General features: G+C 46.3%; 2 protein-coding genes and 2 long non-coding RNA genes across 6 annotated transcripts in view; 2 read left to right on the top strand and 2 right to left on the bottom strand.

Moving 5' to 3' along the window:
- INO80C (INO80 complex subunit C) overlaps window positions 1–5,261 on the top strand; it is a 32,427-nt gene extending 27,166 nt beyond the window's left edge. For all 3 annotated transcript variants that reach the window (XR_014504002.1, XM_083408041.1, XM_083408042.1), the window contains one exon: window positions 5,029–5,261. Coding sequence is in view for 1 of the 3 variants with exons in the window: in XM_083408041.1 (XP_083264167.1) it covers window positions 5,029–5,160 (132 nt within the window). In the remaining 2 variants the exon portion in view is untranslated. The remainder of the gene's footprint in view (window positions 1–5,028) is intronic.
- Window positions 1–21,531, bottom strand: part of GALNT1 (polypeptide N-acetylgalactosaminyltransferase 1) — a 538,911-nt gene that overhangs the window by 105,382 nt on the left and 411,998 nt on the right. The window lies entirely within an intron of this gene.
- Window positions 1–21,531, bottom strand: part of LOC310661727 — a 210,944-nt gene that overhangs the window by 107,173 nt on the left and 82,240 nt on the right. The gene's annotated exons all lie outside the window — the stretch shown is intronic.
- LOC310661685 lies at window positions 1,302–4,181 on the top strand. Its single transcript, XR_014504061.1, has 3 exons — window positions 1,302–2,721; window positions 3,279–3,894; window positions 4,156–4,181. It is a non-coding gene; the product is annotated as an uncharacterized lncRNA (long non-coding RNA).

The following is a 21,531-nucleotide window of genomic DNA, read 5'->3' as shown; positions in this document are numbered from 1 at the left end:
GTTCTGAATGTGTGCCACATGAAGTAACACAGAGATTACCAAAGACACCCTACAGCAAAAGGAATGTTTGCTTTTTGTTCCATTTTGGCTCTCTTTAATTTTCTAGGGAGTTTTTCCTTTTACCTTCTAAGCCTACCTTGTAGCACTGCCTATATTGTTGTGGGTGGAAGAATCCTCTTGCCTCCAATAAGAGCTCTCAGCATCACCTGTTTCATTTAGATAACTGGATTTGTTGTTGTTGTTGTTTTAAAAAAACAGCTAGAGATCTTCAAAGGAAGCCCTAAATTTGACTTTGCAATTACTTCCTAATGTAAGGTGCAAAAGGGATAATGTAAAAATCTAGGATGCTCCTTGTCTTCACAGTGGCATCCTCACTTGTCCTGGTTGAAGCTGGGGTTGCATACTTCTGTAAAGAGTCTTGATCATTAAAAGGGAGAAAACACTGAACATTTTCATCCAGACGCTGTTTGTAATTTTTAAAATGGCATTAGGAAACGGTTGGGGCCTGCAGAGGAGGGGATCTTGCACCGCCACATGATCTGCATGTGGGGATCTCTGGTTTGGTCCCTTCAGGAGCAGAACTGGGAAAGACTCTAGCCTGAGAAGTTGGCAGAGAAGACAGGGCTGGGCTAGAGGGACCAGTGGCCCATCTGACCAGGGCCGTCTTAAGCATATGTCAACCTTTTTTGAGGGAGGGAACACCAGCAATAGTGGAGGAAGCCTCTTGGGACAGGACAGCGCTGCCGGTGACGCGCCCAGCTTTGCGGGGCTGGAGGAAGTGGGCAGCAGCTGAAGGGCGGCTCCTCCAGCGGGGAAGAGGCAGGGGCTGGACGCGGCATCTTCCGGCTTAGCTGGCCGCTTCGTGCCACAGTGGCTACGGCACTCAGAGGCTCCGGGTGCGGCACTGCTTCGGCACGGCATGGTGGAGGCGGGCGAGGGCGGCAAGCAGGCCAGGGAAGCCAGCCTCATGGAGATACACAGCGCCTGATGATCAAAGACGGCTAGCAGGAGGGGTGGCTGCTATCCCTTATTGATGATGTCCCTTCAATTTCCTGGGTTTCAAAGGAAGCAGCTCCTCTCCCTTCCTCCCAGCCAGCCAGGGAGGAGGGAGGCTCCAACTGTGTTGCTTGGCTGCGTTGCTCACCCAATAAGGAGTCTAAGAACGACTGGGGGGTGGCGCTTGCATGCCTTGTGCTGATCAAATTGGCCGCGTTGCCTGGGGACTTGCCTTTGCTCAGCGCTTCCCAGCGGAGAGGTGACGCTGGTTTCCCTTGCTGCATCCCCTTTGCCGGGTTACTGCGCGCAGGAGGGGTGGCGCGCATGCCTGCGCCTCAACCTGCTAGGCAAGCGAGCATGCTGAGCGACCGGACCTGTACCAAGTGAGCATGGGTGCGTGCGCTCCTCCCGCTGAGTATTGCCTCGGTTTTTAGCCTTCTGGCGCCCCGCAGAATTCAGCGCCTACAGGCTAAAAGGGGGAAAACCGAGGCAACGCTCGGCGGGAGCAGCCCTCACTCACTCAGCGCACTCGTTCGGTGTTCCACGGACTCTCAGCTGGCGCCCTCCAGAACTTGGCGCCCCGCACCACTAGCATCTATGGGTAAGATGGCCCTGCATCTGACACAGTTTAAGGCAGCTTCGTTTGCAGCCTGTCCAGCTGTTTCTTTTGCTCCTTGCATAAAGGTGCCCATCAGCTCTGCTACTTTCCAGAACTTCACTGCACAGGATGTTGAGTAGCCCTTCTGCCAGAGGCGTGTAGAGGAGCTGATGGGAGCCCCCATGTATAATGTTCAAGGGCTACACTAGAAAAGCAACGTCCATTGCAATGGGCCCACCCCTGAGGTTGGGCCGGGCTCAGTGGGCTTCCTAAATCGAAAGGGGTGGATCATGCAAAGTATTAGCTTTTGCCTCAGCATGTCATCATTTTTTAATATTGTCATTCTGCAGCCATCATATTAAAACAAGAGTTTCATTTAGGGGCTGCATTTGCACTTTTTAGATTTCTCTTGAAATTTAAAAGATGAGCCCCTGGTCATATTAATGCAACAGAAATTTCATTCAGCGCTGGAGGTGGGGAGAATTAAGTGCTCAAACATCTGCCTCCTTTTGAAGACAAGCCAGCCCTGTTGCTATAGCAACAAAGATAATTATATATAGCTCAGCTCTGTCTGTGGTCTTCACCCTAAGCTTACAGAAGTGTAAGACTTTTTCTCATCAAAGTACAGTGTTACTTTATCTAACTTATTGTATAATTTGGGAGTGAAATTTAGATATTCCAATGTAATTTATATAACCCCATTGCAGTTATTGCTGGTATGCAGCAATGTCTCAGTGTCTTATTTCCTAAGATGAAGAATATGAATTGAAGATAAGTTAAGGCCACACAGTTTTCGCATTGCTGTAGTAAATATATCTAGACAGATAGTTTTAAATAGAAAATATTGCTGCTGGAATATCTCTCTGGGCATCCATCAGTGTCTAAATGTTTCTCCAGGAAGAATCAGGAACTCCACCAGGCATAACACTCAAATCACAAAGTTATATTGTGGGTTGATTTGCCTCCTCTAACACCACTGATGGAAAACTCGACACAAGACTATAATAGCCACTGAGAGACCATCTTCCCCCATGAATTTGTCCAGTCCCCTTTAAAAACTGCCTAAATTCCATTGTTAATTATATACTATCTGAGGAGGTACTTGTTTTGTCTATCTGGAGCCTACAGCCATAGAATCATAGAGTTGGAAGAGACCACAAGGGCCATCGAGTCCAACCCCCTGCCAAGCAGGAAACACCATCAGAGCACTCCTGACATATGGTTGTCAAGCCTCTGCTTAAAGACCTCCAAAGAAGGAGACTCCACCACACTCCTTGGCAGCAAATTCCACTGTCGAACAGCTCTTACTGTCAGGAAGTTCTTCCGAATGTTTAGGTGGAATCTTCTTTCTTGTAGTTTGGATCCACTGCTCTGTGTCCGCTTCTCTGGAGCAGCAGAAAACAACCTTTCTCCCTCCTCTATGTGACATCCTTTTATATATTTGAACATGGCTATCATATCACCCCTTAACCTCCTCTTCTCCAGGCTAAACATGCCCAGCTCCCTTAGCCGTTCCTCATAAGGCATCGTTTCCAGGCCTTTGACCATTTTGGTTGCCCTCCTCTGGACACGTTCCAGTTTGTCAGTGTCCTTCTTGAACTGTGGTGCCCAGAACTGGACACAGTACTCCAGGTGAGGTCTGACCAGAGCAGAATACAGTGGCACTATTACTTCCCTTGATCAGCCAATCAATTTCACTGAATTTTATAGCCCACACCTAAGCTTCAAGTCTTGTGTCAGGTTTTCAGGCTGCTAAATGGAACCTCCATACTCAGAAGAAATAGACCTTCTGAATACCAGTTCTTGTTGCGCAAACAATCTTTATTTTATTTTCTTACATTTATAACCCTACCTTTCTTCCGTCATGGAACCCAAGGCAGCCTACATGTGGCTCTCCAGTGCTTACGCACCCAGGGTAGTTTGCTGGCACTCGCTGAATGTTGCTGTTAGACCAAGGGTCAGCAACCTTTTTCAGCCGTGGGCCGATCCACCGTCCCTCAGACCTTGTGGGGGGCCGGACTATATATTTTTTTGGGGGGGGGGGTGAACGAATTCCTATGCCCCACAAATAACCCAGAGATGCATTTTAAAGAAAAGGACACATTCAACTCATGTAAAAACATGCTGATTCCCGGACCCTCTGCGGGCTGGATTGAGAAGGCAATAGGGCCGCATCTGGCCCCCGGGCCTTAGGTTGCCTACCCCTGTGTTAGACAATCCCAGGAAGTATGTTTATTCAGAAATCTAGCTCTGCAGGTTAGCTGTGAGAAAGGAATGCTGATGAGGATTCAGAAAGTACCGTATTTTTCGCTCTATAAGACGCACCAGACCACAAGACGCACCTAGTTTTTGGAGGAGGAAAACAAGAAAAAAAATATTCTGAATCTCAGAAGCCAGAACAGCAAGAGGGATCGCTGTGCAGCGAAAGCAGCGATCCCTCTTGCTGTTCTGGCTTCTGGGATAGCTGCGCAGCCTGCATTCGTTCCATAAGACGCACACACATTTCCCCTTACTTTTTAGGAGGGAAAAAGTGAGTCTTATAGAGCAAAAAATACGGTAAGCTTGTAGGCGTACATTGTCAGACCTAGTTCTTCTAACTGCCCATCCATTTGTTGGTGTAACCTGCCTTACATAATACAATTAAATATCTTGCCTGTTTATATGTTATTTATTGACATGGTTCTCTAAAGTTCTCTTTCAGAGGAGATCACAGAAATGCAGTTATTTGGGTTCACTGTTAACAGCGTTTGCTTCTTTAGCTTTTGGTGGAAATTAACATTTCACAACTAAACCACATAAAGAACTATTTAACTGCTAGGAATCTGTATGAGCAACACCATGGTGACCAGTCATTTCCTTTTGCTCTTTACATCGTGTTTTGTGATCTTGAAATAATTATGATTTCAAAAGCTGTGCTAAAGTTGCAAAAATACATTCAAGAATATCGCCATCATTTTATTAATGAGACAATATGCCTTTTTCACGGGACGCGGGTGGTGCTGTGGGTTAAAGCCTCAGCGCCTAGGGCTTGCCGATCGAAAGGTCGGCGGTTTGAATCCCCGTGGCAGGGTGCGCTCCCGCTGTTCGGTCCCAGCTCCTGCCCACCTAGCAGTTCGAAAGCACCCCTGGGTGCAAGTAGATAAATAGGGACTGCTTACTAGCAGGAAGGTAAACGGCATTTCCGTGTGCGGCTCTGGCTCGCCAGAGCAGCGACGTCACGCTGGCCACGTGACCCGGAAGTGTCTTCGGACAGCGCTGGCCCTTGGCCTCTTTGAGTGAGATGGGCGCACAACCCTAGAGTCTGTCAAGACTGGCCCGTACGGGCAGGGGTACCTTTACCTTTACCTTTACCTTTAGCATATTTTCACCTATTTTAAAAATGTGTGTGTTTTCACAATTTTCAGCTCAGATGTTTGTGTGTGTTCTTCTTTTAGGCAAACTACACCGACCCACAGAGCAAACTGAGATTTAGTACCATTGAGGAGTTTGCCTACATTCGGATGCTTCCGTCTGATGTTGTCATGGGTTACCTCACTCTAAGGAAAGCATCAACTGTGGTTCCCTGAGAAGAGGAAACAAAAGCCAAAGCCTTGGAAATCACTGTGCATTTGTGTGTATATAATAGGTCAAAGTTCTTAGAAATAAAATATGAATTATATTGATTTAACCTTGATGCTTATATTTCCTTTGTAAACAATTTGAGCAATGTATCATTGTATTGGAGCCACACTTACAATCCTCCACATTTTATACATTCAATACTTTTCTTCCAGGGTTTTTTTTATTATTTCTGGATGTTAGTTTTGGCTTCTTACATTTTTCTCTTGTAACGTCTTGACGTGACCTATATTTTTCATGAGATATGCTGCGGTCTTCCATCTCTGAAGGCACTGGCCAATAGGAAAACTACCTAAAGAAGTACTATGTACATACAGTTGGTTGGGGGATGTTAAGGCAGCAATCTTACATGCAGTTACTTAGGAGTAAGCTGCATTGAACTTAATGGGGCTTACTTCTCAGTAGATGTGTATAGAATTGCGACGTCTTTCTGCTAGTAAGCTGGTAAACGAAAGCAGATGTATAATTATGTTCTGCCAGCCTTGCTTGTGGTTGGAAAATTATACGGTTCCATACGAAGAGGGTACGTTAGCAATTTCTTTCACTTTTCCCCCCACATCAGAAAGAGTACTGCAGTACTCAAACGAAAAGTTACTTCCTTTCTTTGCTTTTGGACCAGCCCTTTTTAACACTTCAAATCTCTTGGAGAGTTAGCAACAACTTTGCATAAATCTGATTTAAAGGAGCAGGCCCTTATTAGGGAGTTAACTTCCACTTTCTTTTACTTTTATTTGCTTTTATAAAAGCGCAAAATCAACCACAGAACAAAATCATCACAGAAAAGAGGTATGAAATATCAAAGCAGAGACACGGGGGGGGGGGGGGGGCAGAGGCATCCGTATTCCATTCCAGGCTTTTGATATAATGCAAATTATGACATGCCTATGAAAATAGAAACTTCACTTTCGAGTCAGAGGCTTTACAGGAGTTATGAGAGGATAGTGACATTTAAGAATCACACAGACAAAAACGCACCCAGAGAAGATCTGCTTAAATAAAACTGCCATAAACTTACATTTTTCCTGGACACTGAATACCAGCAAACGATAGAAGTTCAACAGCTCTTTCAGAAAATATGCAAGCTTGTGCAGTGCGACAGATTTCTAGAGGAAGAGAACTCCATAACTTTGGGTAAAAAGGTAAAGGTACCCCTGACCGTTAGGTCCAGTCGCGGACGACTCTGGGGTTGCGGTGCTCATCTCGCTCTATAGGCCGAGGGAGCCAGCGTTTGTCCCCAGACAGCTTCCAGGTAGTTAACCACAAACGCCTCTCTTTGGGCCCTTGCTGTTTGAATTCTGTGCCTCAGCAGTACATTCAGGAACGTCTTTTCAGTTTCTAATGATTGTGTAGTACAAAGGAAAGAAAACAAACTCTTGAGTTATGCTGGGCTTAGGCTGGTGTGGGCTTTATTGGTTAAAAAACAACACCGTGGATTGCACCTGTAAAACACTAGGGGATAATACAGATGCTGATACCTTCCTGAGCAGAGGTGGTAGAAGAACAGAAGCAGAATTCAATATTTTCTAAGAGCAACTAATGCAATGCATAAGGGAGGATGGATTCAGAATGAGCACTCGGATCAAGCAAATCTGGCATTCACGATGTGCACCTGTTGAGTAATGATTCATCTTTTATTTACACACATTTTTCTATAATATAGCTAATAATAATAATAATAACAGTAAGCACTTTTAATTATTCTGTCCACATTATCCTTTAAATGTGCCAGCTTTGGGCAGCTGGCACACTCTATGGGAGGATGGTCAGGGGCGCATTCTCAACTGTCTCTCAGATGTTTGGCTCTATGTGGACAGATAGCTAAGGGAGAAACTCATGCAGCGCCTGTGACCGGAAAGAGCCACTCAGAAATCCAGCGCAGGGCCAGTCACGCAGTCAGGCTTGCCATGCCCCTCCTCACCATCTGGTTTCCCCTCCAAGTTCTGAGTCACATTCTTCTTTTTTTCCCAAACGGAGGGCTCCAGGAAGTAGGTTGTTTGGCTTGGAATTAGTCAGAAACAGGTGGCTCCACCTATTGGGAGTTAGTCTAGAGTCTACAACAAGCAGCCCTTTGTTTTGAACAGCTCTCCTGGACACAGAGGAAAGAGTAGCGGCAAGGCCACTACTGGCGTTCAGCAGCCTTCGAGGCGTTTTGATTAGCCAGAACAAATGGTGCTTTTCTGAAAACCCACACCTTGGTAAACCTACACAATCTGAAACAGGTGTTATCCATGGGGCCTGATCATAGAATCATAGAATCATAGAGTTGGAAGAGAGCACAAGGGCCATCGAGTCCAACCCCCTGCCAAGCAGGAAACACCATCAGAGCACTCCTGACATATGGTTGTCAAGCCTCTGCTTAAAGACCTCCAAAGAAGGAGACTCCACCACACTCCTTGGCAGCAAATTCCACTGTCGAACGGCTCTTACTGTCAGGAAGTTCTTCCTAATGTTTAGGTGGAATCTTCTTTCTTGTAGTTTGGATCCATTGCTCCGTGTCCGCTTCTCTGGAGCAACAGAAAACAACCTTTCTCCCTCCTCTATGTGACATCCTGATGGTGGTGTAGCCTACTGGGAGCAGACCAGTTCAGCACTCACAGCCAGGCAGAGGCAAACTCGGCCCTCCAGATGTTTTGGGACTACAACTCCCATCATCCCTGACCACTGGTCCTGTTAGCTAGGGATGATGGGAGTTGTAGTCCCAAAACATCTGGAGAGCCGAGTTTGCCTATGCCTGCATTATAATCTCCCAAGTAATTCTGATAGAGTGGAGGGAGGGAGGTCCTCTCCTCTCTCCAGGTGCCTGCAGGCCAGGTACCATGACTACTAGGAAGTGTAGTCTTCCAGGTGCTGCAGAAATGCTTGCTGCTGGGAAGTTACATCTCCCAGGGCTCCTGGCATCCAGCCATAGCAGTGTATCAGGTATCAGGTGGGAGTTTGGGGACACCTTCCTGCTTCCTTCTGGTTCATCACCGCTGAAACAACAACCAGTGGCGTAGCATGGGTTGTCAGCACCCGGGGCAAGGCAAGTAATTTGCGCTCCCTAACCCGGGGCAAGGCAAGTAATTTGCGCCCCCCCCCCCCGCTGCACTGTCCCTCCCCCAGATAGTCCCTCGCTCTCTCTCCCGCACCGCACCGCATGCCTGGCACCCTCCCCTCCACAGTGGGCGGCGACCCGGTGGCTCGGATCGGATTCGCACAGCCAGCACTGCAGTGAGAGAGAGTGAGTGAGCCAGGTAGGGGCAGAGAGCTGCGAGTGCGAGCGCCCCCCCCCCCGATGTTGTGCCCGGTGCGGCCGGCCCCCCCGCACTCCCCACGCTACGCCACTGACAACAACAAAAAAGGGGGGGTGGACGAAGGAGCACAGATATGGGCATGTGGGTGGATGGGGGGGCAGGCAAGAAGAAGGACTTCTTCTCCAGCTTGGATTAATATCTAGGATGCAGAAGAACATAGGGGGTCCTGAAGATCACCTCATATTAAAAATGAACACTGTAAAGCTGACAAATTTTGTATCTCCAAGCCAGGGGTGGAGTGGAATGTGCATTTCGCTGACATGATGCCATTTTATCCTTTTAAGGTAAGTTAGGTTTAGAGATGACTCGGCTGAAAAGGAGTATGCCTCTTTTGGGAGACTGCTGCGCAACATAGGAGCCACCACTGATATAGTCAACAACAATTTATTTATTACGGCCATAGGCCCATACAAGAAAAAACATAAATAACAACTTGTGCACGTGGGGAAAAAAGAAAGAAAAAAAAAAAAATAGGGAAGGGAACAAAAAAAGAAAAAAACAGCCGCTAAAACACCGCTATAACAATAAAATACTATAAGATAGAATGGCATCCTACGCCTTAATTAGCTTGTAGTGCTCCTTGGCGTCGCTTTTGGGTAAGGACCGCGACCAGGAACCTAGCCACTTTCAGGGTCGTATGGGTATCCTTATCCTGCAAGATTTGGGCAAGGTGGAATGTTGGAGGGGTACCCGCTAGTTTCTGTATGATTGATCCCAGCAGATTTGCTCGTAACACATTGAACAAGGGGCAAGAAAACATAATGTGCTGGAGCGACTCTGGCGTCACCTTATCACATTCGCACATGGCGGGGACTTGGCCCTTTGAGAATCTATGTCTCAGGACATTGGAGGGAAAAACGTTAAACCTCGCTTTGGTGAAGGCCAGTCTATGGGCAACAGTCGAAAGGGAGGAGAGGTATGATGGGACGCAGTAAGTTAAAGTGATACCAATGCTCTGGGGCGAACAAACACCTCCCCCCAGCATATAATTTCGCTGTAAGTCGATGTCATCCAGTCTTTGGCGGATCAGTCTTTGAGCTGTGATTTGATCTAATTTTAGGGAATCTGCAGGAGAGATTCCATAGCTCAAGAGTTTGGCATGAATTCTACTAGACCAAAGGCTAGAGAATTCATCTCGCCATAGGCATTGGATAAGGTAATGGTTTGGTAATCTATGCCACAGTGATAACCAGTAATTGAAGACTTGCTTCCACAGACAAGTTTCTAAGGATACGATCTTCAATTCTAGTCGCATGGCTGCGTTGCTTACGCACAGAGGAAGCATTAGGAGCCGGCGTAGGAATTGGTTTTGCAGAGTCTCAAGGGGAGCAAGATCAGTCAACACGGCCCAGAGCGGGGCAGCATAAGCGAGCACAGCCACCACTTTTGCCTTGAACACCTTTAGGGCCGAGGGAACATGCAAAGCTCCATCCGAAAAGAAAAATCGGAGGAGCGCATATGACAGAGTTTTGGCCTTATTAAGTAGGTGTTGTATATGAGCTTTCCACCCCAGATTGTATTGAAAAATAACTCCTAGGTATTGGAATTTTAGGACTTGCTCTATTTTTGCTCCACCAAGCTTCCATTTATATAATCTCCGGCTTCTGGAGAAAATCAGAATCTTGGATTTGGCATAGTTGATGGTTAATTGGTTGAGTTGACAATACGTGGCAAAGATCTTCAGAGCTCTGGCTAGTACTGATATAGTCTAGCATGGCTGTGTGTCTCCAAATCATCCCCAAATGGAGCAGAGTATGAACCCTGGATTTAAGAGCCTGGGGAGGAAATGTATGGAGGGATGGGTTGATATTCCAGGCCTAATTTGAATACAGCTTAAAAGTAATGATCAGCACTCTTAGTTGGGCTCAGAAGCCGAGATTTTGGCTTCACATTATGCTCATCCCGTTAAAGTATCGTGTGAAAAGTAGTGCTCTTTAGAGATATGCAGCAAAGGATGGAGAGAACTGGATTTGTTGGCAGGCTTTTGCCACCCACTATGGCGCTGTGGGTTAAACCACAGAGCCTAGGACTTGCCGATCAGAAGGTCGGTGGTTCGAATCCCCGTGACGGGGTGAGCTCCCATTGCTCAGTCCCAGCTCCTGCCAACCTAGCAGTTCGAAAGCACATCAAAGTGCAAGTAGATAAATGGGTACTGCTCTGGCAGGAAGGTAAACGGTGTTTCCGTGCGCTGTTCTGGTTCACCAGAAGCGGCTTAGTCATGCTGGCCACATGACCTGGAAGCTGTACGCCGGCTCCCTTGGCCAATAAAGCAAGATGAGCGCCGCAACCCCAGAGTCGGTCACAACTGGACCTAATGGTCAGGGGTCCCTTTACCTTTACCTTTATTTATTATCACCTTCATCTCTTAATCAGCAGAGACAGGCTATCTAATGTTAACCAGTTTTCAGAGTGGGAGGAGAAGGACTATTCAGCTGCTAAGGAGAGGCAAAGGAAAGAAATGTAGGCAGTGGGTCCAAGATCTCATTCAGCTTTCTCTGCCTGTTTCCAGGGGAGATTCAGAATTCTCAGTATTCAGGGCTTGGCTTACAAGTGGCTATTTTTCACATAACGTGCAGCTAGGTGTTAATTGGCAGGCAGGGCAGCTAAACCCACACTAAGGCGAAGTGATCTCTGCAGCTCTGTTTAATAGCCAGACCGCAGAGTTTGTCTCCAGGCGTCCTATCCAGAGAGCATTGCAGTCATCCAGGATCACCAGTGCATCCATCACTATGGAAAAGCTCCAGTCCTTGAGGAAGACATGCCACTCATTTATCCACCAAAGCTGATAAAAAGCACCCCTGAGCTTCAAGGACCAGTCCCTGGGAGGGGCGCTGCTGAAATGTCTCCAAGATTTAACTCCCACCCTCAGCCCCGCTCAGTCAGAAATTGAGTCCCAACAGCTGCTATTGTCACACAAGCAAAATGCACTGTAATCTGAATTAATACCAGCTTTGTCAATTTGTAATGAAATGCCAATTAGCATAGAATGGCTTAATGGCGTTCAAGGAGCAAGAAGACCTATACCTTTCCTTCACGGTTTTAGTTTGTATACTATACTGGGGCAATGAGCAATAATTCATTGTACACAGAGTAATACTCACAACCACCTTTTCCTTATTCATGTTTAATTTAAAGACGTCCTCATTAGTAGATCTTATACTTGCTTACCCATAACTGTTGCCTTGGCATCCGTAAATCCCTCAGGGTCCCTTTTAGAAAACTGTTTGCTGGTTTCCTTTTCTTTGCCGCTTTAAGCTGAACACCATTTATCCTGGTAGCATTCACCATTGCCAGAAATAGATAAAGGTAAAGGGACCCCTGACCGTTAGGTCCAGGCGCGGACGACCCTGGCGTTGTGGTACTCATCTTGCGTTACTGTTCTTTCACTGTTTACCCTTCTTTTTACCATTGCATCCCCTGCAGCAAATTTTAGATTGTAAGCTTCTGTGAAGCAGGAATCTGTCTCTTTGTTGTTACTTAAAAAAAAAGATTAGTATGCACATTTATGGTGCTCAATGACTAATACAAAATGCTAATTATAAATAGCAAGGGAGAAAGATAAAATCAAAGATCCCAATTCAGCAGTAAAAACGTAAAGGTAAAGGACCCCTGAAAGTTAAGTCCAGTTGCGAACAACTCTGGGGTTGTGGCGCTCATCTCGCTTTACTGGTCAAGGGCGCCGGCATTTGTCCGCAGACAGTTCTACTGAACAACGGGAGCTCACCCCGTCACGGGGATTCGAACCGCCGACCTTCCTATCAGCAAGCCCAGTGGATGCAATTGTCTTCTTTGATCTTCCTTTGACACCAATTGCAACCTCGTCTCCTTAGAGCCCATTTGGGATTGTATTGCCCAAATCTCGGTCCTTTCGTATCAATGTCTTTAAGGCCTGGTCTACATGTGCATCAAAATGAGATGGTAGAGTTCTGAGGCAGTAAAATGAGCTGCATAATTCAGAACAGCAGGCACTACCGGTAAATAACAACCTGTTGAGAAAATACGAGCCCTTCAAATAACCCTGAATACAGAATTTAGCATTCAGAAGGGTGTGTGTAGGACATTCTTATACAACGGAAAGGAAATACTGGCAATAAGATCGCAGAAAATATTGAATAATACTCTACAAACATATGGCTGAAGAAAAGGAAGTAAAACATTAACAGAGTCAAGCCTTACTCAAACTGGCATTTATTTATTTATATTTATTCGTTGCCCCATAAAATGATTTCTCTGGGCACAGTAAATGCATCAGACTAATTGTAAAATGAATCTGTAAGGCAGCAAGCCAGAAAATGTCGTCTGCTGGCAGAGTCTTAAACAAATAACCATGAAAGAAGAAGAAGAAATGCCTTAAACAGTCATTTCACTCCCTTTGAGTATTTGAAGTGGGCCACGCTTCTGCCATAAAAATGACATTTTGTAAACTATTAATAGAATCTCCTAATGCCGGCCTTGTCTCGTTTCAATTAAATTTTGACTTTGAAATGAGATGGAAGGACAGAAAGGGGAGCAGATTCGTAATGGACTAGCAGAAAATTATATTGCACTAGGAATGGATGGCAAAACTGGGCCACAGACAGTGATTAGCAGCGGCTCTGTCCAAAACTAATGAAGCAGAGATGGACTGACAGAGCTGGTACTGAGGTCATATTTACAAGTGATGACTCAATCTGTTACACATTTAACAGTAAATTGGTTAAATCTGAGTTACATCCCAGAACAGCCAAGTGGCCCCATCTCCCTCCATCTCTTTCAAAAGCTGCTTCTTGTGGAGCCTTTGGCTTAACCCCTTGGTCCTCATCTTTACTTGAAGTGAAGCTTAAGTGCTTGTAACTTTTGATAACGTTCATCCCTTTCGGCTGTCCCCTTTTCATAATGACCTCAGGGTCGCCTAATGTAAGTGCTTAAGTAATCACTTTGGACTCCAATGGCAGCTGTGATTACTCAGTCCCTTCTAATGCTTTGCCTGTTGGACTTAACATCAACGTTGGTTTGGTTAGATTCTGGGTTGGCATGCCTACTGCAGCAACATCATTTTGTGAAGTTTGCGTTTCCCTAGCAAAAGTTGTTACTGGGTTTTGAAAGGGGCACAGTCTTCTCCGAAAGACCAGGAATCATAGAATCATAGAGTTGGAATAGACCACAAGGGCCATCGAGTCCAACCCCCTGCCAAGCAAGAAACACCATCAGAGCACTCCTGACATATGGTTGTCAAGCCTCTGCTTAAAGACCTCCAAAGAAGGAGACTCCACCACACTCCTTGGCAGCAAAGTCCACTGTCAAACAGCTCTTACTGTCAGGAAGTTCTTCCTAATGTTTAGGTGGAATCTTCTTTCTTGTAGTTTGGATCCATTGCTCCGTGTCCGCTTCTCTGGAGCAGCAGAAAACAACCTTTCTCCCTCCTCTATGTGACATCCTTTTATATATTTGAACATGGCTATCATATCCCCCCTTAACCTCCTCTTCTCCAGGCTAAACATGCCCAGCTCCCTTAGCCGTTCCTCATAAGGCATCGTTTCCAGGCCTTTGACCATTTTGGTTGCCCTCCTCTGGACACGTTCCAGTTTGTCAGTGTCCTTCTTGAACTGTGGTGCCCAGAACTGGACACAGTACTCCAGGTGAGGTCTGACCAGAGCAGAATACAGTGGCACTATTACTTCCCTTGATCTAGATGCTATACTCCTATTGATGCAGCCCAGAATTGCATTGGCTTTTTTAGCTGCCGCGTCACACTGTTGGCTCATGTCAAGTTTGTGGTCAACCAAGACTCCTAGATCCTTTTCACATGTACTGCTCTCAAGCCAGGTGTCACCCATCTTGTATTTGTGCCTCTCATTTTTTTTTGCCCAAGTGCAATACTTTACATTTCTCCCTGTTAAAGGGAAGGAAATCAGAGTCAAGAAGCAGCAGGAAAGAGGGCAGGACTCAGTTTTTGTCTGGTCCAAATTGTCTCAGTGGCTTCCCCCCTTAGAGAGGGCTTCAAATCAGGGCCATCTTAAGCATATCTGCCGCCGTGGTGCAAAGCTCCCTCCGGCACACACAGAGACCCCAGTTTCCCAGAGTTGTCCACCTTTTTTATGGAGTACGGCACTGCCGGCGGGGCTGGTGGAGGTGGGCAGCGGCTGGAGGGCAGCTTCTCTGCCGGGGAAGAGGGGGAGGCTGGACACGGTGCCTCCCGGCTCAGTGGGCCACTTTGTGCCGTGGTGGCCATGGCAGGTGGAGGCTCCGGGCGCGGCGCTGCTTTGGTGCAGCATGGCAGAGGTGGGCGAGGGCAGTGAGCTGATGCCAGGAAGCGCCGCGTCCAGCCTCCGCCTCTTCCCCTGGCGCCCTCCAGAACTTGGCGCCCTGGCACCCTGCACCACTAGCCTCTATGGGTAAGATGCCCCTGCTTCAAATGTATGTAAGTAAAGGTTACCAGTCCTTTTCCTCCTCCTCTACTTTGCCACTTTAAAATTCCCTGCTTCTGCTTTGCTTTTGCTGACCATTTTAGGAAGTACAATGTAGACATCCATTTGAGCCTGTACATCTGATTTAGACTTCTGTGTGGATTTAATCTGAAAGCCATGCTCTGAACTGATACTGCCAGCTTGCCCCCCTCTTAATAACTGTGACATGTCTTTGCCATACAGTGGTACCTCGGGTTACAGACGCTTCAGGTTACAGATGACTCCGCTAACCCAGAAATAGTACCTCGGGTTAAGAACTTTGCTTCAGGATGAGAACAGAAGTCGTGCGGCTGCAGCAGGAGGCCCCATTAGCTAAAGTGGTGCTTCAGGTTAAGAACAGTTTCAGGTTAAGAATGGACCTACGGAATGAATTAAGTACTTAACCCGAGGTACCACTGTATTTGAAAAGTACTTATTCTTTAACGTTTTTTTAAAAAATAATAATAATATTGAAACTACTGTAAGCCACTGCCAGCCCTCTAACTTAACCATTAGCTTAACTCTAGTCCAAGTATTTGTTGCAAAGTCTGCATCCTCCAAGTTTCTCTCACTTGAACAGTCATTGCTTGTTGACAGCATGTCAGTTGCTTTATAGCAGTGCTACCAAATCTTTCTTCCTGCCAGCGGCCTTAACTGCTTATGAAATGAACGGTATAAATCAAGTGCAGAGCTCAAATGTCCAGCTGAGCAGGCGACTGCATCGAAAGGGAGGTGGAATGCACAGAAACAATGAATCTTGTGAACTGATGTCTGCGGAAATGGGAATGGTATATAGATTTCGGACTGATTTAAGGGGAAGTCTGGACTGAGAACTGGGTGAGTAAGTAAGGAACGGTGTGACGTTTCGGCTTAAAAAAAAAAAAAAGATGTACAGCAGAGTCTTATATATGTTTGCTTGAAAGGAATTCCTACTAAATTCCTAAAGGTTTCCTCACACGCAAGGCTGCGTAGAATTGCAGCCTAATCCTATGTACAGCTAGGCATCGCTAAGCCTGCTAATTTAAATGGACTGAGGCATAAATAAATGTGAATAATTTTGCTATCAAGGTTGCAGTTCTGTGCACAATTGCCTGGGATTAAACCCCATTGAACCAAGTGGGCTTTACTGACAAGTCAATTTGCAGAAGATGTTCAGCAGCAATCCTATGTCTCAGATGTATGGAGCATGCCCTACTTAAATTAGCTGGAATTATTTCTTCGTGTTGTCAAGGCTGACCAGATTAAGGTGGTTGGGGCCCCTGGTGCCGTTCCCAAAAATGTCCCCTTCCTTCTGCCCAAAAGGAATGCATAAAATAAGATACTGCAAAATGAGCCCTTGAATACTAACAAGTTTATCATGGAATAAGCTTTTGTGCACTACAAAAAATACTCAGCCTGTGGTGCTTTACATCTCTCAGCAAAAAACCCCCACAAGTATTTATTTCTTTGCCAACCTTGATAAACAAAAAGAAAATATTCTGAGCATGTGCAGCTTCACATTTTTAGCACACTTTGTTAACACAATGTTGTTTTTGCTTCACTTCCTTCCCACCAGGCCCTGAGTATATTTTTTGTAGTACTGTATGTGTGTTGGTGATGGGACTTCATGTTTCACCATCTCTCATTCTTAATATATAGTATCACTTATCTAGTGTCATAGGGACACGGGTGGCGCTGAGGGTTAAACCACAGAGCCTAGGACTTGCCATTCAGAAGCTCAGCAGTTTGAATCCCTGCGATGGGGTGAGCTCCCGTTGCTCGGTCCCTGCTCCTGCCCACCTAGCAGTTTGAAAGCACGTCAAAGTGCATGTAGATAAATAGGTATCACTCCGGTGGGAAGGTAAACAGCGTTTCCATGCGCTGCTCTGATTTGCCAGAAGTGGCTTAGTCATGCTGGCCACATGACCCGGAAGCTGTATGTCGGCTCCCTTGGCCTATAAAGCGAGATGAGCACCGCAACCCAGAGTTGGCCACGACTGGACCTAATGGTCAGGTGTCCCTTTACCTTTACCTTTAAATAGTGTCATAATATTGTCAATAAGAGTGTTCTCTTTCTCTCACTTTATATAGACTTTTGAAATTGCCACCCTTTAGATCAAGACCACCCCCAGAAACATCATACATACATCACAGAAAGAGCGGTCTACAGGAGAAATCTGAGTGCTTTACCTCCTGTCTGCCAGGTTACCTGTTTAATGGTCACTTGATTGGATTGCCTGGGGAGCCTGGCCAGTCTTTTGTAATGATAAATGCCGTATTTTTTGCACCATAACACTCACTTTTTTCCTCCTAGAAAGTAAGGGGAAATGTCTGTGCGTGTTATGGAGCGAATGCCTACGGGTGGCGGGGGGGATCTGCTGCAGTTGTGAGCAGAGGATCCATGGTTCCCCTTCCTTCCCTCCTCCTTATCTCGCTTTGAAACAGCAAAGCGGGAGAAGAGCTGCTGAGTGGGGAGGAGAGAGGGACAGAGAGCCTGCTTCTTTAAAGGAGCAAAGTGGGAGAGGAGAGGAGCCGCTTACACGAGTGTAAGCAGCTCCTGTCCGGTTGGTTCCTTTAAAGCAAGCAGGCTCTCTGTCCCTCTCTCCTCCCCACTCAGCTCGCTACATAGCAGCAAAGTTTTTCAGCTCGCTAAGCCGGGGATGAGCAGGGAGGAGGAAGAAAAGCAGAGCCTGCTTGCTTTAAAGGAGCAAAGTGGGAGAGGAGAGGAGCCTTCTCCCCCTATACCCCTCTTCTGCATTATTAGCAGCATCCTTCTCCACCCACCCCACGCGTGCTCCTTGTCCCTTGAGTGCTTTTCCTTCCCTCCCCACTTAAAACGTGGTTACAAAGCATGGATCCACATGGATCCTCAGGATTTTTGCATTGGGCTACTCCAAACTCACTGTCAGATCACATGTCTGTGGCCACAGCATGAACCACAAAAATCATACATCCACTGTTTCGTTTAGAATACTTTTTTTCTTGTTTTCCTCCTCTAAAAGCTATGTGCGTGTTATGGTCGGTTGCGTGTTATAGAGCGAAAAATACGGTACTTAGTTCCTGAGCCAGATCATAGGCCCACACCCTATTCATATCTTAACTGTACCCTTAAGACAGGATTTGTGAAGGAAAGAGACAATGAGGAGGTTTCCCACTTTGACCTTGCAGAGAAATAATTGAGGTCAATTTGTTCAGGACTTTTTTTCTGTGGGGTTTTCAGACATGTGGTTTATATATTTATGTACATGTTTGCTTGGTACATTTTCAGACATGTGGTTTATATATTTATGTATGTGTTTGCTTGGTACATTTATGAACATTTATTACATATCTAAGACCTTAAAATTCTTATCACACCTGTAACCTTTTTGCAATGAAGGAACCGCCAGAAGGCCCTTGGAGCTGGACCCCAGTGTCCGCGCTGAATGATGGGGGTGGAGATAGTTTTTGTGCCTCCTCCCACTCTCCTCTTTTCCATGCTAAACATACGGAGAGCTTGGGAGTAGCCGGGATTTGTGTGTTTTTTGGCGTGGGTGGGTGGAGGTAAATTTCTGTTGCTTTGCAGGGGGGAGATGCAGAACTCCTAGGAAATTTTCAGGGGTGGGGGTTTGGGGCTGGCTTTGTGGGTTAAACCACAGAGCCTAGGATTTACTTATCAGAAGGTCGGCGGTTCGAATTCCCGCAACGGGATGAGCTCCCACTGCTCGGTCCCAGCTCCTGCCAACCTAGCAATTCGAAAGCACGTCAAAGTGCAAGTAGATAAATAGGTACCGCTCTGGTGGGAAGGTAAACGGTGTCTCCGTGCGCTGCTCTGGTTTGCCAGAAGCGGCTTAGCCATGCTGGCCACATGACCCAGAAGCTGTACGCCCAGAAGATGAGCGCTGCAACCCCAGAGTCGGCCACGACTGGACCTAACAGTCAGGGGTCCCTTTACCTTTACCTTACTAACATTTAAAAGGCAGCCAAGTGCTTTTTCCTTCTTTATTTTTATTTTTTTATTTTTTTACAGCTTCACATCCCCTGGAAGTGGAAGTGAGGCCATGCCTGGCATCTACAGGATGAGACTTGCACCATTACAAGCAGGCTGAAGCCTTTCAATGAAATGTTTAAATAAAGAAATAACCTTCTGCCACCTTGTAAACATTAAATGCCAACCACCGCCCATCACTCAGACATCTCCCCCAAGTTATCACGGCCTCCACATTCTTAGGCAGCGGTTTGTTCCGCTTTTCATTCTGTGCCTCTCAAAAATCATATTTTATTTCCTTGTTATAGTAACTGAATTATGGTGCTGGAGGAGACTCTTGAGAGTCCCATGGACTGCAAGAAGATCAAACCTATCCATTCTGAAGGAAATCAGCCCCGAGTGCTGATGGGAAAGACAGATCCAGAAGCTGACAGAATACTCCCTGGAAAAGACCCTGATGCTGGGAAAGATGGAGGGCGCAAGGAGAAGGGGACGACAGAGCACGAGATGGTTGGACAGTGTTCTCGAAGCTACAAACATGAGTTTGACTAAACTGCGGGAAGCAGTGGAAGACAGGAGTGTCTGGCATGCTCTGGTCCCTGGGGTCATGAAGAGTCGGACACGACCGAACGACTAAACAACAACAACAACAGTAACTGAAATTTTTAACCTGTTTGATTTTACGCCATAAGCCACCTTGAGAATCTTTGGTTATAAATGCCATATACAACGAAACAAATAAAGGGATGCTGCAGTGACGCATTGCCTGTGCTTTTCCATGTCAGAGGTATCTCATCAAACAGGAAGAGGAGCGCGTCTTTCCACCAATCTGTCTCCACTTCTCATCTCTCTCCCCTCTCACCCCAACATCCTGCCTGCTCACGTCCCCCAGCTACACTAGACCAACTGGGCTTTTATTACCATTACGATTAAAGCTCTTTGAGTTCTCTCTGTAGGTTTTAACTGCTGGCAGATATAATATCCTGAATCACATTTCCTTCTCGGGTTTGCGCTGCAGCTGGCCTCTCATTGGGTCAGGACTTTTATTTTTTAACACCTGGATAGTGGTATCAGATACTGTCTCTCCCCTTAGCTATGTGGCCTTTGTCTCTTGGAAGCAGCTTGTTTGGAAAGACCCGGGTTTCCAAATGACAGCTATTGTGTTGAGTCCTGGGCCAGGCCTTCTTCCTTCCTGAGCTTTAAATGTGCTAACAGGCTGCGATTGAATCTCTGCTGGCTAAGCCATCTTTTACCCACAAAGCCGGGCCATCCTCTTCTGTATCCTATATGGGCCAAAGTAGAACATTTTAACAGCCTAGGAGTATATTGGAAGCTCTCTGAGACCGAGGATCACATGGAGGGTGTGAACTGGCAGTGGAGAACAATTTCCCCTACTGAAACAAACCCATTGTAACCTTCATAGAATCATAGAATCATAGAGTTGGAAGAGACCACAAGGGCCATCGAGTCCAACGCCCTGCCAAGCAGGAAACACCATCAGAGCACTCCTGACATATGGTTGTCAAGCCTCTGCTTAAAGACCTCCAAAGAAGGAGACTCCACCACACTCCTTGGCAGCAAATTCCACTGTCGAACAGCTCTTACTGTCGGGAAGTTCTTCCTAATGTTTAGGTGGAATCTTCTTTCTTGTAGTTTGGATCCATTGCTCCGTGTCCGCTTCTCTGGAGCAGCAGAAAACAACCTTTCTCCCTCCTCTATGTGACATCCTTTTATATATTTGAACATGGCTATCATATCACCCCTTAACCTCCTCTTCTCCAGGCTAAACATGCCCAGCTCCCTTAGCCATTCCTCATAAGGCATCGTTTCCAGGCCTTTGACCATTTTGGTTGCCCTCCTCTGGACACTTTCCAGTTTGTCAGTGTCCTTCTTGAACTGTGGTGCCCAGAACTGGACACAGTACTCCAGGTGAGGTCTGACCAGAGCAGAATACAGTGGCACTATTACTTCCCTTGATCTAGATGCTATACTCCTATTGATGCAGCCCAGAATTGCATTGGCTTTTTTAGCTGCCGTGTCACACTGTTGTCTCATGTCAAGTTTGTGGTCAACCAAGACTCCTAGATCCTTTTCACATGTACTGTTCTCAAGCCAGGTGTCACCCAGAATCTATTGTGTTGACTGAAGCCAAGAGAATTTCAGCTTTCATTTTCTCTCCTCCACCAGTCATTACTGAGGTCTCTTGCATTCATTTTAATGGGGGATTGTGCAGGACAACCCCCAATTGACTGAACCTATGGCGTTGCCTTATACTGGATCAAACTGTTGTTCTGTTTGGCCAGTACTGAATATTCCAGGGAATAGCCAAAGTGGTGCCATTTGGATGTTGTGGACTACAACTTCAGTCATTGCTCGCCATTAGTCAGGCTGGCAGGGGCTGATGGGAGATTTAGTCCAAAACATATGGGGGACATCTTGTCACTTACACATGATCAACTCTGCTTGACATCAACTATCCAAGGTGTCACCCTGAGGTAACTCACATCCCTACCATGATCTGGAGAGTCCACAGATTCTTAAGCCTTTAGGATGGGAAAACAAAGATAGAAGCATGGAGGGTACCTCAAAGGTAATCTAGAAGGCTATAGTATCCCAGAAAGGAAGGAAGGAAGGGGAAGAGGAGGAGGTTAAAAA

Source organism: Podarcis tiliguerta (genome assembly GCF_965153285.1).
Source record: "Podarcis tiliguerta genome assembly, chromosome: 13".
Taxonomy (NCBI): domain Eukaryota; kingdom Metazoa; phylum Chordata; class Lepidosauria; order Squamata; family Lacertidae; genus Podarcis; species Podarcis tiliguerta.
Note: the sequence above shows the minus strand (reverse complement) of the source record. Positions and strands in the feature narration are given on the sequence as shown.